Consider the following 16,745-nt stretch of genomic DNA (forward strand, 5'->3'; position numbering starts at 1 on the left):
AGGTGTGGCAGTATAAATAAAGCATAGGAAGCACCTGCGCTGTAATTCTTAGCTGAAAGTATTTTTTACAAGATGGAAGGGCAGGATCACATAAAGATGGTTTTAACACTGCGGGTTGTATCTGGAAACCTGCTTCTTGAGGGGAGTCTGTGAAGGTTTTGCTGCGCTTCCTCCGGGAAGCTCTGCAAAATGGCGGCTGCCGTGAGGGGCTCGCACCGGCCCGGCTTTGAAGGTGCCGCCGCGTGGTGATCCCAAGGTGCGGGAACTTCCCAACGTTTGATCTCTGCTTCAGAAAGCACCATTCAACAAAAGGGATTTTATGTCTGTTTATCAAAGTGACAGGAGGTGGGGGCTGTCATGACAGAGCAATGAGGATGGATTTAGCATTTCACTTTTCTTTCCCCAGTCTGTTAATGGTTTAGTGTATAATTCAGATTTTAGGCCCTGTAGTTTCCTCACTTACCTGATTGAAGTAAGATCTATGAACGTAAGTTGAAAATATTTAGTTTCATGTTCTTTGTCATCTTATCCCTGCTGTTCCACATTGTCAAGTCTCAAAACTATGACACTTTTTCCAGGTGGTCTTTCAGTTAAATCTGGATACATTTTATACATGAATCCAGGAGAATAAAAGGTGTGAATATTACATAATCCCTGAATTGAGTATTTTTATTTCTCTGTTTTCCTCCTAGTGTTATTGCTTTTTTGATACTTTGGAGACTAAGTTAAAATATTGTCAAAGTAGCAAGGTTGAAGACTGAAAATAATTAAGTTGTCAGCAGAAATGCTCAACACTAAAGGGATAAAACAAAAAGAGGATTCCATTAGGAAGGCTTTTGTCAAAGAACTATGACCAGATAGCTTTGTTGCTGTGGTGAATGGATTTAAGCAAGTGCTAATATTCTTCAGGAGAGTGGAGTAGCAGTGGAAAAGTTGGGAGTGCTGATGCAGTAAACCTCCCTCACTTCACTCCAAAAAGCACATTGCCAAGGAAGGAGGGTGATGTGCACACTCTCCTCTAGAGAAACCTGTGTAAAAACCGAAAGATTTCTCCAACAAGGCTGGAAAAATTAATCAGTTTTGTCATAGTTTTTACTACAGACAGGCTTTATTTTCTGCTGCCAGTGTGTTGTTACATCTTTAAAATGTGCAACAGCTTTTCCTCAATAAAATCCCAAAATCCTGGAATGGTTTCAGTGGGAATGAAGCTCATATCTTATCTAGTTCCAACCCCCCTGTCATGCCTTCCAGGTTGTTCCAAGCACCATCCAGCTTGGCCTTGGACAGTTCCAGGAGTGGGTAATCCACTCCTTTGAGCAACCTGTGCCACTATGTTCACCCTCAGAGAGAAGAATTTCTTCCTAAAAGAATAAAAAAATAATTAATTAGAAATAAATTTTTTAAGAATTTGGCAATTTTCCAGATTCTTTAATCCTTAATAAAATGCTTCCATTCATGTTGTCAAAAATTACTTTTTTTTAATTTTTAAGGAAAATCTAACATAATGGATGCTGTTAGCTTTGTGATGTGTGAAAAAACAGCAAATCTGCGAGTTAAAAGTGTTCGAGAACTTATTCACGGAGCTCATGTTGGGCAGCCTGTGTCTTCTACAGCTAGTGTGAAGATGGTGTATTGTGAGGAAGATGGGGAAGAAAAAACGTTTTCCAGAGTTATCCGTGGTAGGTAGTGGATTCTGCTGCATGTGCTGTCTATTGTCTGGTGTATAAAGAAATGGAGACTAAAAATACCCAACTTGGAATTTCAGATGCCCAATATCAGTTTGTAGTTGGGCAGATTAGTGTAGTCCTTCAGATAGTGATATAAATGAAAAAATATATTTGGGTTAATTAGTTAAAAAAAGAAACAAGTTATTCTATGTTCTTTGCTCTGTATCTGTCTCTAGATGTTTCCTTGGGGTCTGTAGGTAGCCTCTAAGAAATGGGGTCTGACACCTTGTGCAGGTGTCAGTTCCTTTTGAAAGTACTAAAATTGGAAACTAGAGTTTTTAAACAAAAAAAAATAAATTACTGAAAGGAATAAAGGAGTGATTGAAATCTATTGTCTTTTTAAGAAAATAGCTCAGCTAAATTATTCCACTAGTTTAACTTTTTTTCCAGTGGAGTTTTTTGTTGTAGCCATGTAGTATTTTTTTTTTCCTTTCCTCCTTTAGGTAGTTGTTCTGAGTATCTTTTCAATGATAAGCTTGTCAGCCGATCTGCATACATATCTGAGCTTGAGAAAATAGGCATTCTTGTCAAGGCCAGGAATTGCCTTATTTTTCAGGTGAGCATTCGAGGTACTTTCAAAAGAAAACAAAAGCTTCTTAGGTTATTTCATAGAATACACAGTTAAATATTGTCTAGAAATGAGAGCACCCTTAGCCAGCTACAAGGCAACATACTTTTTATTGACCTTACCAAGAACTACAAGGCTACAAAATACACTTAATTGGGTTTGGGTATAAATGCATACACTAGTAAGAAAGAGGCTAATCTGGAAGAAGTTGAGTGCTTTTGTTATTACAATATATGGAAAAGTATGGGTCTGTATAAATTCTTAGTGTATTTAATTGCAGGAGTGCTAGGAAGAAGTAGTTTCATCTTAAAATACTCTTGTTAGTAAAGACACATGAAAATGTAAAGGATTTTTTTTAAGATTGAGGGGTTGAAAATTCTATTCAGCTATTAGTTTCCAAGAATTTAATGACACAGGCCTTAAGCTTTTGATGAATAATACATTATACAAAATCATCTTACTTAGAGTTGCTGACAAAAATTCCGAAGGAAGAATGGATTTTTCCCTTTCACAGAAACAGCTATAGAAATCTGAGTGGCTAGGTGATCCTCATTTTTGTACAAAATTTTTCCTTGATGCAGATCTAGATGCATTTCCACCAGCTGTGTTGACAGTAGATAAATACAGAGGTCAATCTGTACTATATGCTCCTAAACTCATAAGGCATCAGAATGATCTACGTAAATTATTTATATATAAATTTATTTATTGGTATAAATATATATTAATGTGGTGTTGCATAATTTATTTTCAATTTTGGTTTAGGGAACAGTAGAGTCAATTGCAATGAAGAAGCCGAAGGAGAGAACTCAACTTTTTGAACAAATTAGTAACTCATGGGAATATGCTGAAGACTATGAACAAAAGAAGAAGAAAATGCAGCAAGCAGAAGAGGATGCACAGTTTAATTATAACAGGAAAAAAAGTGTGGCAGTGGAACGCAAACAAGCAAGGATAGAAAAAGAGGAGGTAGCTTAAAGTTACTCAGTTTTTTCATGCTGAGTTGCCAGATTTTTGCATCTCTTGTGAACTTCAGTAGTGTTTATAAAAGCACAACAAAACAAACCCACAGACTTTTTCTGGTTTTGTCTAGTGGTTTTTTCAGTATGGAATACTATATAATAATTTAGTATCTTTTGAAAAGGTAAAGGGATACATGTAACCTAAATAAAAGTAAGTATAGGCTTGCCAGTGTAATTAATTAAAGTATCCACTTCAATATTTGAGTTTTATGATTAGTGACCATTACTGGAATTAGAGTACACCATCTTACATCACTTTGGCCTTGAAATTAGACTAATCATGGAAAACAGTTTTTATAAACTACAAATTGAATTTTAATGTTGGTAGGCAGAGCATTACCAGATGTTACTCAAGGAACTGGATGAAGAAAGGATACAGCTGCAGCTTTTTCAGCTTTATCACAATGAAAAACAAATTAGCTTTCTGAAAAGCAATTTGGATGAAAAGAATATGGAGGCCCATATCAAGAAAGAGGCTCTTTCTACAGCAGAAGATTCATTTAAAGTCAAGAAAAAAATGTTTGGGATACTAAACAGGGACCAACAGCATATGGAAAAAGAAATGAAGTAGGTTTTCCAATGAGATTGTGATAGTTGAATAAAGCATTGGGAGTTGCTTGGCAGGTGTGCATTGCCTGGTAAAAATTTGGTTGACAGTCCAGTGCTGTGGAAGTCAGTTCCTAGCAATTGACTGAAGTAAAATGCAGACTCCTATACCATGCCTAGTTATATATTTCATTATATAAATACTTGTTTGCTATTCAATTTTAGGAGGTCATGTTTGACTTCTGAAATTACTGTTTTCACAGTATTGTTATTTTATTATTATATTACTGTTTTCACAGGATATTAAAAAAAAAGTCCTCTGTGGACATACCCACAGTGTAAGCCCTGACCTTACAGTTTAAAACTGATTGTTTGCATGTGTGGGCAGCAAGGGGGAGGGAGTGACTTTTCTGTCTTCTCTCCCCTTTTCCTGTGGCTTTGCAGTTTTGGCTGTCTTGTGATGTTTGGCTGGGGTTGGTTGTTTTGGGCTTGTTTCTGGTTTTGTTTTTTAGGACTCTGGAGGCATCACTCATTCAGCAGAGACCCCTCTATATAAAAGCAAAGGAAAACACATCCTACCAAATCAAGAAAGTAGAAATGTCTAAAAAATCTCTAAGGGACAAGGAGAAAGCCTGTGATAAGGAAAAGCAGAACATAAAAGAACTAGAGATGGAATTGAATGATATCGAGAAGGCATGGAGAGCGTTTGAGGAGAAAATTGAAGAAGAGAGAATAGAGAGAGCAGCAGATATTGAGCTGGGAGAAAGTCAGGTAAACCAGGAGGCCCAAAAGTACTGTTACTAGAAACATTCACTAGAAACAAATTTTTGGAGAAAACTCCAAAAATACTCCTGATTACACAGAAACTGTTATTTCACCAATTACCTGTGATTTTTAGTGATCTTTTCGCCCTTGAACGTAAATAAAACCAGAATTCTAAGTTTTATTTAGGCATGGCACACTGTGGGAGGGTAGGACAGAAAACCTTTGTCAGGGCCTCAGGGTGGGTGATTTTTGAGAACTGGCTTTTCATCTGAGATATCAATTAGGGGAACCAATGAAGCCCTGCTAGTATACATACCATCTTCTCTGGGTCTGTAACTGGGGTCACTCCTTTGAGAAGGAAAGGGCTGTACCCCTTGATAGTAAATTCACTTGCAAAGAATTTTTCTTTGCAACCATATGGCCACAAATGTTTGCAAAACTATGTGATAGCTTTTTTCCACTGTCTTCTCTTTAAAATAATTTCTGATCAATTAATGGAGAGCCTGCAGGGTTGCTACCTTAGTTTGTGAATCTTCCTGCACTGCATTGGTCAGTTAGTCATCACTCAGCAGATTTGTTTAAAATATTCATATATCAATTACTATATGAAGTTTTTTAATAACATGAGAATGCTGAAAATACTGCACTAATTTTGGGCTATACAAAAACATAGTGTTAATCTTCAGATTGAATGGGAAGTACTATAAGCTTCCCTGAACAATAAGAGTAATAAAAAGAGATAAAAAACAACTGTAGGTGAGAACTGTTAGGTGTAAGCTTTGAATTGAAACTTTATGTAAAAACAATCAGGTTGTTAAAAAGCAATCAGGAGCTACAAGAGTCTTCTGGAGAATTGGGTAGTTTTTATAAAATTTAGGTAGCTAAAGTTACTTAGGGGTGTAATAAGGTGAGTTTTCTAGCTTTCCAAGGAGTGAATTCTTTTGTTTCTTTTTGTCCAGTTGGAGCGGTACAAAGAGCTAAAGGAAATGGCAAGAAAGAAAGTAGCTACACTAGCCCAGCAGCTAGAAAAACTTCGTTGGGAGGATAAAGGAGATCAAGAAAGGCTGAAACTTAATCGCAGGAAGAAAAATGAAATTGAGGTATTTGGATCAAACTAGAATTAGTTTTTTAGGAGAAGAATGTCTCTCTGCCATTCTCTCGGGTATAATTGTATATAAACATGTTCAGTGCTTTGATGTAATCAAATCCTCAGCAGAACAGAAGTACATTGGAAGTGTTAACTCAGTTTCCATGTTGCAGCAGGTTTAGCAAAATTGCCTCTAAATTTGTTCAGAAATGGTTTGCGTGGGCCCACACTGAGGATTTGGGTTTTGCTGGAAACCTTGTCCTGTTAGGTGTTTTGGGTTTTCTGGCTGTATTTTTTTTTAACTCTGCTAACTTGCATTTTTGTCATCTCTCAGAAGTTAAGAGAGGTAACATGCATTTATTTCTTGAGCATTTAGTTACAGAGTCAAGGTTGAGGGAGACTGTTGTTCAGAAAACTTTAAAATGCATCATACAAGTGATGCAAGTGATAGAGCTCCAAACATCTCATTCTTGAGCATATAAGCTTGCTTCTGTGGAAAAGTCTGTATTTTACTCCATGTTTATGAGGATATAAAGTTATCTTTACCATAATAGCTAAGCTAATATTTGTACGTCCATTTTTTCTTCATAAAATACAATTTCTTTCTGAATTACTAGTTACCAGGAAAATATCGTTAGTATCTAGAAGTGAAATAAATTCCAATGCCTGTAGTTCTAAAACTGAGCAAGTCCCATTGTGTTGTTGAGAAAAGAATAAGGATTACTTAAGAGTGCATGAAATATGTATATGCAAACATTGTAGTGGGTGCAAGTTAACTCTCCATCCCTAGAACTATTTAAAAGGTCACAAGGAGTTCAGGGGTTAAATTAAGGCTTAATAAACTGTGTAGGTAGCAGTATTTTTTTTTTTCCTCTCCACTTGCTTCAGTTAATTTGTTTCAAATAATTTGAGTAATTGAAAATTCTTGTTTTACCATTGGTGGGTTTTTTTTAACTACAATGTTTTGTGTCAGTTTAGAAACTGTATCAACTTCTTTGGAAAAAGTTATTGATGGAGGGCCGAGAGTAGCACCTCTTTGTTTCAAGACCTATAATTTCCTGCTGCTTTGCTTAAAGTTTTTTTTATTTGTTATGTCATGATTCTCTGTGCTGAAGAGGCTTTCCCTAAATTGTAGGTGGACATGGAAAATCTCATAATGGCCTTGGTATAATAATTTCCCTGTTATTTGTTCAGGTGTAGCTTATTGTTGCAAAAGAGGTGCTGTTACGTCACCATGAAATAGCAGTAAAGAACAAAAGATCCATCTCAGTACTTTTTCTTAATGTAGAGCTGTATATCTTAAAACTGTCATTTTGCTCTGATTTAATTTTTAACACATTCTGTTTGTGACTGCATAGGAAACCATTAAACAGACTGTGGAACAGGTAGAAGAGCATGAAAAACGCATAGAGAAGTTGGAAGAATATGCTAAAATATGCATGTATGTGTAAAAAAGTTAAAAGCTAACTGGATTTCTTGGGCATTAATAATTTTCAAAACATAGCAGGTTTCTACTTCCTTCTAATTATTTTCTTTGAAATTTTAATTAGAACTAGATTTCTTACTAATTTTGTTTAATATTTCAGCCACTTTGGCTGTCAAAATAAAGAAGTATGATGACTAATCCATATTTTGTTTGAATCAGTTCTATAATTCTATTTTCTCACAAGTTATATTACTGTGGGTATGGGACTATTATTGGACAAATTCTGAGCAAGAAAACAGGAGAGCTTTGTAGCTGTGCTGCTCTAGAAAGCACATTTATTTACATCCTAGGTCTTGTCTTCTGCCTGATATTTACTGCTTGTGAAGTTAGGTGATTGCAGAATGACCTCAATTTATATTGAAAGTGTATAAATGAAATTGTGAATTGCTTTTTATGTTTGCTTCTGTTCAAAGTGGATCACTAACAGAAAAAAAACAGCAGGAGGAAGTGCTGGCTAAGGAAATTGAGAATGCAACCATACGAATGGCTGAAGTGAACGAAGACTTGAACAAAGTAGTTGGTGAGCTGCAGAATGCCAAAATTGATTACCATGAGGGAAGGCGTGAGCAGATGAGGGCAGAGATCCTGGAAAGTCTAAAAAGGCTCTATCCGGATTCTGTGGTAATGGCACGGCCTCATTTAAATGCTTTCTTTTAGAGTTAAAGGTTCTGCAGCAGACTGAGTAAGCAGCTGAAGTCAATTGGACAGTCTGGAATATCTTTTTGAATCTTGTTCTTGCTTGAGTGTATAGTATTACTGGAAGAATTATAGCATATACTGTCATTCGTTTTCACAGGTTCCAAAAATAAAGGAATTACTATTGCATCAAATAGTAATTTTGATTATTTATTATTTTTTTAAAAACTAATTTTTTCTTTATTCGGTTTTGTTTTCTTCTGGCCTTCTTTTTGACTTTGTTATTTTGAACAAATGAATGAGAAGTTTAACTATGAGACCACTTATTCCAGAACAAATGCTGCTTCTGAAAGACAATTTTTATATTATCAAATGGTCTGTCTTTGCTTATAAGTTAGGATATTTTACATATTTTCCGTAAATTACGCTTCATAATGCCATTAAGGGTTTTGTCCATTGGTTCTGAATTGTTAGCATACATTAACTGGTTTATTAAGCATCTTTACATATTTTAGTGACATTTAAAATATATATTCCAACACTGAAAGGCATTTCAAATAGAAAATTTTAAATACATATAATCAAATAGTTGGCATCTGTGTACAACTCAGTGAAATTGATAACTGTTGATATACACAGTCATTTGAGATGTGCAACTTGGCAATCTTTTTTTCTTTTTTTTGTGTGTTTTTTACTGTTTACTCATCTTTGCAGTGTTGCCTTTAGAACATAAAAGTTAAAGTGTTTTCAGTTGTTTTTTTGCTTCTCAGTCTTCTGCAAAAACCTCCTCAGAATACGGCAAGCATCTGATCCTGTTGTTTTCTCCAGGGAGTAGGAAATTTGCTTTTCAGCTGCTCTTCAGAATTTTTTATCCAAGTTAGCAAGGTGGTGCAAAAAATCCAAAGCTTGATTGGCTTATCTCTTCTTGCTCACTCTTTCTTTTATATCCCTGTTTGAAAAGAACTGGATCAGATGGTGATGCTTTATTGGCTTAGGGAAGGTTTGTGTTGAGGAATATTGTGTGATTTTCCTGTGGGAACTGCAAATTCAAGAGTACATAGAGATGGGATGGCTTCCCACAGAAATGAGAAGTCAAATTTATTGCATAAATTATCCTGTTACAGGAAGGCTTGGTGCTGCCTGCTTCTGTCACCCTTGTTCCTGCAGTAGTTTTCCTGACACCAGCATACCGAGGCAGCACAGTTGTTTCTGAACTGCTCCTTAATGCTCAGGTGTACTAATTGCAGATGAGTGAGCACAACCTAAATGACAGTTTTAGGAAAAAAGGGTTGAGATATATTTTTTCTTCTGGTCTGCTGGCAGAACTGAAGGAAATCTGTATATTGACCTTCTGGACTTCATGGGCAAAAATGACAGACAACTTCTAAATGTTCTGTTTCTACATGCATCTTACAGCTTCTGTTCTGTTAAAACTTGCTTATAATGGTGGGTGAGCACTGCAGGTACTAAATATGATAAGAACAAGACCATAGATATGCAAGAAGAGATGAGTAGCTACATGTCAAGAAGCAGGAAAATTGTTTTTGCATGAATTCACAGGTAATAATGTTCAGAATGTGCATCAGTAGGTTTGGTCATTCAGAGAAAGTCAGCTCTGCCTATAATTACAGAAAATAAATAAAAGTCTTTAGGGAGCATGAACATCAAGGAACTATAATTAATTTTCTCTCTAGAGGTGTTACTTCAACGCATGGCAAAAGAGGCTTGATTGTTTAGACTATGCAGTAGAAGAAAAGTAGTTTTTATTCTTTTCATGTTTCTTCATTTTTGGGTTGAAACTGGAATGATTCCTCTTGCTGTCATTTTGCAGGTAACAGGTCTATTTATTTAAGATGTTATTGTCATTTCAAGACCTTGCTTAGTGTTAGATACATTTTTACTCTCCAAAAATCATGCTTAGCTAACTTTTTCACTCTGTCACACTTCTAGAAGTGTATGAAAGAAAATGTCAACAAAACATTGATATGTACCTGTAACCTTAGAGAAAAAGAGATCCTTTCAGATTCTGAAGCCATACTTCATAAGTTGGGTTGATGACTGCTGTGATTTCTGTTTTTTTCTGATGTGCAGCTGTTGTGACAGAGTGCAGCTGGTAGATACATAATACTAAAGCAGTAAGAGGAAAATATATCTTGAATGCAAAAGCATTTTTGATATTTAAAGTATTAATATTTCTCTGTATTTTAATCTTCAGTTTGGAAGATTGCTTGACTTGTGTCATCCTATTCATAAAAAATACCAGCTTGCTGTTACCAAGGTATTCAGCAAATACATGACTGCTATTGTTGTTGCCACTGAAAAAGTAGCAAGAGATTGCATTCGGTTCCTAAAACAAGAACGAGCTGAGCCTGAAACTTTTCTTGCTTTGGATTACCTTGATGTAAGTATGTTTTTCCTTCTCCTGTCATCAGCAAGCTAATACATTTGGAAGTCTTGATACTGCCTCATTTTAGTTAACTAGAATGAGCTGAAGTTTTAAGGCACAGGACTTGGGAAGTGAATTTCATGAGGCTCCTGTTGGCCCACTCTGCCAGCCTGCTGAGGTGATCAGCAAATGCTGAGTGACATTTGTTTTCCCCTAATCCTTAGGCACCTCTTTCAGTACCATGATCATTCAAAGGTACATAGAAAGTGGCCTTGCAATGGCATCCTTCATCTCTGCTGGCTGCATCACACCAGGGCCCACACATTTACATGCATACAGTTTGCTTAAGTGTGCCTCACCTGACCCTCTTCTCTCAAGAATGTCTTCCTTGTTCTAGATTCCCAGGGGCTAGTCTTGCAAGTAGAGACTGAAGTGAAAAGAACTCAATACTTCAATCTATTCTATATTCTTCCCAAAAAGCCTGTATCCCTCCATAGCACTGCTCCAGCTATAGGAACTATTGGACCATGTCTCCTTGACCCCAAAAATCATAGAATCACAGACTGGTTTGGTTTAGAGTGGATCTTAAAGCTCATCCACTTCCACCCTTGCCATGGGCAAGGGCATCCTCCACTAGACCAGGTTGCTCCTACCCCCTGACCTTGAGCACTTGCAGGGATGGGCAGCCACAGCTTCTCTGGGCAAGGTGGTTGCCCTGCAACTGCACACACATTTTGAACTCTCTTGTTTATTCTCCATGTATTGGTGTCCTTTGATTTGATGCACAGGTTATACAGTTGTATCTTAATGCCATCATAAACAGCAATGCAGTAGGTTATGCAGCTTGAAGGACAGTGGTGTAGAGGGCAAATAAACCTCAGATCTGTTTTTAGTCTTGCAGTGGTTGAGCTCCCTGTTGCATTGATCTGTACATCCTGCCCCAGACTGCTCAGATATGGACGTGCTTTGCTTTAACAACATGGATTCTAAACATTGGTTGTTTGCTTTGCAGGTAAAACCAATTAACGAGAAGTTAAGGGAGATAAAAGAGGCTAAAATGATGGTGGATGTTGTACAAACACAGTTTGCTCCACTGAAAAAAGTGATTCAGTTTGTGAGTGGGAATGCCTTGATCTGTGAAACAGTTAAGGAAGCAAAACACGTTGCATTTGATGGACCAGTGAGGTTGAAAGTGAGAAGCCAAAGTTTGTTGCATACATTTTTCATTGCAGTTATGTGTTTGATGCCCTTAAATAATTCTTCTGTAAACATGCTGGAGTATTGCAGATAAACACAGAGTTGGTACTTTGTAGTCTAATCCCACAGAAACAAATCACTAGATCCTTCACTTGGCTGTTTTTTCCTCTGATAGTAAGTTGAAGTGGTTTCCTGGAAAAAGGAGAAGGCAAATGAAAGGATATTTAGTGTCCACATATGTGTTGGTATGGACCTAGTTATGAGCAGTAGGAGGGTTGGATATTCATGCTTCTAAAACTGTCTGGTTTAAAAATGCAGACTCTATCTTGCAAGATTTCTTTTGAAGAAATTCTTCCAAAATCCTGTAAAATATCTGCCAGAATATCTTGGTTGTAGATATGGATTATGTTAAGGACTGGAAGCTTCTCTGTCACTTCCTGCAGTTCTTTCTTCTTATTCCTGTCTCTATTGCTGCAGACAGTATTTTATTCACTTAATAAATGGTCTAAAATTTTTATTAAGAGAGCTTTAAGTTACAGGTGAGTGTTAAATCATTTTTAGTTGAAATAAAGTCACAAAAACACCCATGTTCTTTATAAAAATGTACACTTTCACTTTCCAAACAAGCTGTTTGCCTTTACTCTGTTACCATGTTGCTTGTTTCTCCCAAGTTTAAAAGGTGTCTGTTCTACACCTTTTAAGTGCAAGTGTAGACACAAGGGGCTGTATGCAAGGAAATGATACAATTTATTTTATTTTCTGATCAGCTGTAATAATACCAAAATGTGATTACTCCTAAGAAGGAACAGACTTTCTCTTTGCTGCAAATGCCTCATGTTAGCAGGTTTGGAAGACAAAAGAAAAATTTGAGTCCAACTCAAATGTGGTTGTTAGATCTTTTGCTACCATATCTTGGGCACTAGTGCATGGGATATTTTGGCTGGGGTTTTTTCAGATTTATTTTGGATATAACTTTTTTTCTTCCAGACAGTGTCTCTTGATGGAACTTTATTTTTGAAGTCTGGAGTGATTTCTGGAGGATCAAGTGATTTAAGATTTAAAGCTAGATGTTGGGATGAGAAAGAAATTAATAAAATGAAAGAAAGAAGAGATAGCTTGATTAATGAGTTAAAGGTAGGTCTCTTAAAAGTACTTAACTGCAGAAGTCATGCTGTGTCTAACTTAGTTCACCTCTGGGAAGGTGATTTTCTAAAAGTATAATTTGCCAAGCTTCTAGAAGATACAGACAGGACATAATAGCTGTTCATCCTCTTCTAGTTAACAATGAACTCTGCATCTCAGTTCTTAGCCGTGGTTCTCAGCTGACAGACAGAAATACAGGATAACACTGTTGGTCCAAGCTCCCTCCAGGAAAATTTTAAGAGTACCTGAAGACTCTTAATGAAAATGACAGCATGGTTGTGTAAACATGGGAATGTTGGCATGAACCAAAATCTGCCAGTGTGAAATGATTTGTCATACCTTTAGTTGGCTTTTTTTTAAGAGGGATGGAGTTGTAATTTAATCTGCAAGTGAATATTTTCTTGGTAGAAGTAAATCCATTACGATATTGATACTGAATATGACCTGTGCTGTCAGCCTTTACCTTGAATGAGGCCTAGGTCAGTGGGGCTAGCTTTAACATCTGAAAAACAAATAATTTTCAAACAGTTCATCTTTTGTTTAAAAAGCTTTTTCTCCCACCCTGCCACTTTCCCAGGACTTAATGAGGATCAGACGGAAGGAGGCTGACTTGAAGCAGCTGCGTGCTCAATGCCAAGGGACTCAGACGCGTCTTAAATATTCCCAGAGTGAATTAGACCTTATTAAAAAGAAGCATCTTGCTAATCTCCTCATGGTATAATATTAAGTCTTTATAATTTTCATGTTTAATAATTGTGTTGTTTTAACTGAAATACTGATCAAGTAATGCTACGTCCTTACATATTTTTTAAAATTCAGTTCAAGTTTTACATACAGCAGTTACAACTGGGGAATTTATAAAATACAAAAAACAAAGGTTGCAGAGTACTTTACATGAGGCTTTTTCTGTTGTGGTTTAAAACTTGGGTTTCTGGTAAGCTTGGTTTATCATCTAGTAACCTTCAGAAGTCTGTAAGTCCAAGTGCACTTTATGTGGTACTTAGTTTGCTTTTCCACTCATTAAAACTGTAATTGTTACATGCAAATTGGCAGTAATAGTGGCTAAAAGGCATTTGAGAAGAAAATACTTAATTTTTTTAATGATAAAAAAACAGTTAACCTGGAACAGAGCTGTCCCTTAATTTCTAGAAAGTTGATCATCCTAATCATCCTATTGAGTAAAGTTACCATCTTTTTCTTTCCTGTCTAGGAAAAATCAAAACTGGAAAGTGAACTGGTAAATATTGAGGCTCAGCATGATATGCTGAATGAAGGAATAGTGCAAAGAAAAGAAAAAATAGAAGAGTTTCAAAAAAAAATTAATGAGGTAATGCCTTCTGTCAGAGCTTTGAGAGCTCATGCTATTAGGCTACAGCAGCTTAAATTCTACTGATGTTTACAACTGGGCAACTTTTAACTTTGTAAACTGCTTTGTCAACAAGGCTTGTACATTATTCCAGTAATCTCTCCACATCCTCTACCTTTCTTACCAAGGTAACTGAACAGAGAATGTTAGTGTATATGAGTCATGGCTTTGCAAATCAGTTTACTTAGAGTCAGAATTCTGTGACTGTCAAGCGCTAAACACAAATCCACCCAACCAAATCCATCTACATCTCAAGTAGAAGCTTTGATAACATATATATACAGCTTTCTAGAGCTGAAAACAGCACTGCAAGAGGGCTTTGTTCTGAACTCTGCAGGTGACATGTCTGGGGGATGGCCTGTCTGCTTGGAAAGCAGATGAAAAATAGCATAGTCTGAAGGTTCCTTTCTCTTGGGAAGTAGCCAGTATTTGTTCTTGATTTTTCTCTGTTTTGGGAGGAGATTTTATTTCTGATTTTGTTTTTTGCTTTTTTCTTTGCTGGGTGGGAAGAAGGTTCTTTTGGGTTTTTTGCATGTTGTGGTTTTTGGGGCTTGTTTTGGTATTTTGTTGGTTTTTTTTAAGACCGTTGCATACCTGTATTCAAGTTCAGGTGTACAACGGACCTCAAGGTATTCAAGTTATATCACAGGCTAGCTTCATGGAATTCCCAGTTCGTGGAAGATAAAGCTAGCCTGTGATATATCTTGAGTGTTCTTTGCTCTCTCTTTTGAGGTGTAGGTGATGGAGAATATGGAGCTCTTGTTCTATCCCCACCTGACCAATTCATTTTCTGTTACGGTACTAAAGAGCTTTTGTCTTTAGAATCTGCTCCTGTCTGCTTCTTAACAGCAACAGGAAAACTTCTCTATGATACATGGTCCACCACTTAGGTTTCTCACTTTGGCTTTTTGTGTAGACACTTTGGTAAATTACAAGGAAAACAAGAGATGAGATGGCCAGTCTTCCAGTGGTCCCCAGAGCAGTTCATACAGACAGTGGACAGATTGCAGAGCAGGGTTGTCATGAAGAGACTAAAGGCATTCAGTGAAGGGAATGTTAGTAAAGCCTAATGTGATGCCAAGAGGGGTTTCCTGCTGTGTTCTGCTAGAGTAGGCAGAAATTGATCTCTTGGGGAAATAGGCTCCTCATCTCTACCTGTGTTTTGAAGCTGCCTTTGTTCCTACTCTTGTCAAACAAAGAAATCTGGTATAAACTGTGGAAAAATGGTACTGCAGTTTTATCTGGGAAATGCACAGCCCAGGACTTAGATGCTGGTGTAAATGTATTTTGTTGGAGAAGGAGACATTCCTCACCACTGCCTGCAGTAACTCAGGCTGTATCATACATCTGTAATTTAGTTCCTGGCTTCTGACCCATTCTCATCAGTCAGTCTGGCATTAATCCATGACTGGAATTCTACATGTAAGAACAAGCCAAAATTGCTGCCTGTTCTCTGTCCTGCTTGGGGTGCAGGCATGAGGGAGTGCAGATGTCTGTCATCTGCAAACACTGAGGAACTCACTGGTGGTTAGCCATGTAAGAATTCCAGATATAGGAACTTCTCTTTTGCTTGTTCTGAAAAAACAAAAACATAGAAGCTATCATTTGGAACCAATCATCAGTTTACAAAGAGTAGTGTAACTTGGATAGTATAACTTGATTTGATGTAATATTTGATACCTGACTAAAAAATCCTGAATACTAAAACAATATAAATAATACCAGGCTTTGACCTGTAGAGTTCTTTTAAATTTTTGTTCAGTCCATTGGGTTTCCTTTTAAATAGGAATTTATAGGAATGGACTGTTGCTATTTCTTCCTTCAGTCCAGCCATATACACTGTACGTAGTATTTGCCTGCTTAAATTGCAAAAAAAAAAAAGAAAATAGAATTGATTTTGACTGATGCTTTTGTTAGTATATGCTGTATAATTAGGAAATTAGCTATTCCATGGCAGAATTTTTCTGACTTTTCTATAAACAGAGCATAGTAATTAATATTTATGGATCTCTTGAAAGAATTCAAATAAAGAACTGAATTGCAACATCAAGAAATCTAGTGTATCTGATTAATGTCCTGTATAGCTTTCTCTTCTTCAGCTGCCTGGGAACACCAGGCAACACCAGGGAAGCTGGTTACACTGTGATGACCTCTGTCTTCAGAATGACCAGGTGCTGTCACTGGAGTTACACTTGGTGGATCACAGGCACAAATGCCTTATGTCTGGCATTTGGACTGAAAGTGTTATTTGAAAATTTCAAGTACAAATTACTTCTCAGTAGTTGTTAGCTGTTTTCTTGAAGTACCTTAAAAATCTAGTCTGTAGCATGAAGTGATTGAATATTTTACATCTGTAAGTTGCAAAATAGTATAATCATTTTTTGTTCAATTTCTCTGTGTTTCAAAGGTTGAAGATGTTGTTTTCCGGGAATTCTGTGAAGAAATTGGTATAGAAAATATTCGTGTGTATGAACAAGAACATGTGAGACAACAGGAGGAGATTGATAAGAGAAGGTGGTATATGTCTCTAAAATGTGAACCAGTGGTTGGTATTAGATTGGGCACAGTGGAGAAACTGGAGAAACTCCTTCAGAGGAAATACCACAAAGTCATAGGAGAATGTGGAAGGTTCTCCCTGTCACTGTTAGTCAGGCCACTGCTGTAGATTAGTTAGACAAGGATTAGTTAGATCACTGCTATGGTTTGGGGTTTAGACAGAGTCAGTGACAGCTTGCAAGAGACTTGAAAGGTAACATTTACTATTTTGGTAGCACTATTGTGAAAAAATTAACAATAGTTTTCTAATACCCACATTA

General features: G+C 36.7%; 1 protein-coding gene across 3 annotated transcripts in view; it reads left to right on the top strand.

Annotated features, from left to right (window-relative positions):
• Window positions 1-16,745, top strand: part of SMC1B (structural maintenance of chromosomes 1B) — a 28,358-nt gene that overhangs the window by 388 nt on the left and 11,225 nt on the right. Inside the window, exons 1-15 of one of the 3 annotated variants that reach the window (XM_064421159.1) lie at window positions 234-256; window positions 1,491-1,679; window positions 2,171-2,283; window positions 3,061-3,264; window positions 3,646-3,884; window positions 4,376-4,634; window positions 5,588-5,728; window positions 7,074-7,156; window positions 7,615-7,822; window positions 10,053-10,238; window positions 11,236-11,415; window positions 12,408-12,554; window positions 13,141-13,278; window positions 13,774-13,890; window positions 16,337-16,443. In XM_064421159.1, the coding sequence (XP_064277229.1) occupies window positions 1,505-1,679; window positions 2,171-2,283; window positions 3,061-3,264; window positions 3,646-3,884; window positions 4,376-4,634; window positions 5,588-5,728; window positions 7,074-7,156; window positions 7,615-7,822; window positions 10,053-10,238; window positions 11,236-11,415; window positions 12,408-12,554; window positions 13,141-13,278; window positions 13,774-13,890; window positions 16,337-16,443 (2,297 nt within the window). In that variant the 5' untranslated portion in view covers window positions 234-256; window positions 1,491-1,504. Of the gene's footprint in view, window positions 1-233; window positions 257-1,490; window positions 1,680-2,170; window positions 2,284-3,060; window positions 3,265-3,645; window positions 3,885-4,375; window positions 4,635-5,587; window positions 5,729-7,073; window positions 7,157-7,614; window positions 7,823-10,052; window positions 10,239-11,235; window positions 11,416-12,407; window positions 12,555-13,140; window positions 13,279-13,773; window positions 13,891-16,336; window positions 16,444-16,745 lie in introns of those variants that run through there. The other 2 variants (XM_064421158.1, XM_064421160.1) reach the window with 2 other exon arrangements.

This window comes from Passer domesticus, chromosome 5, assembly GCF_036417665.1.
Source record: "Passer domesticus isolate bPasDom1 chromosome 5, bPasDom1.hap1, whole genome shotgun sequence".
Taxonomy (NCBI): domain Eukaryota; kingdom Metazoa; phylum Chordata; class Aves; order Passeriformes; family Passeridae; genus Passer; species Passer domesticus.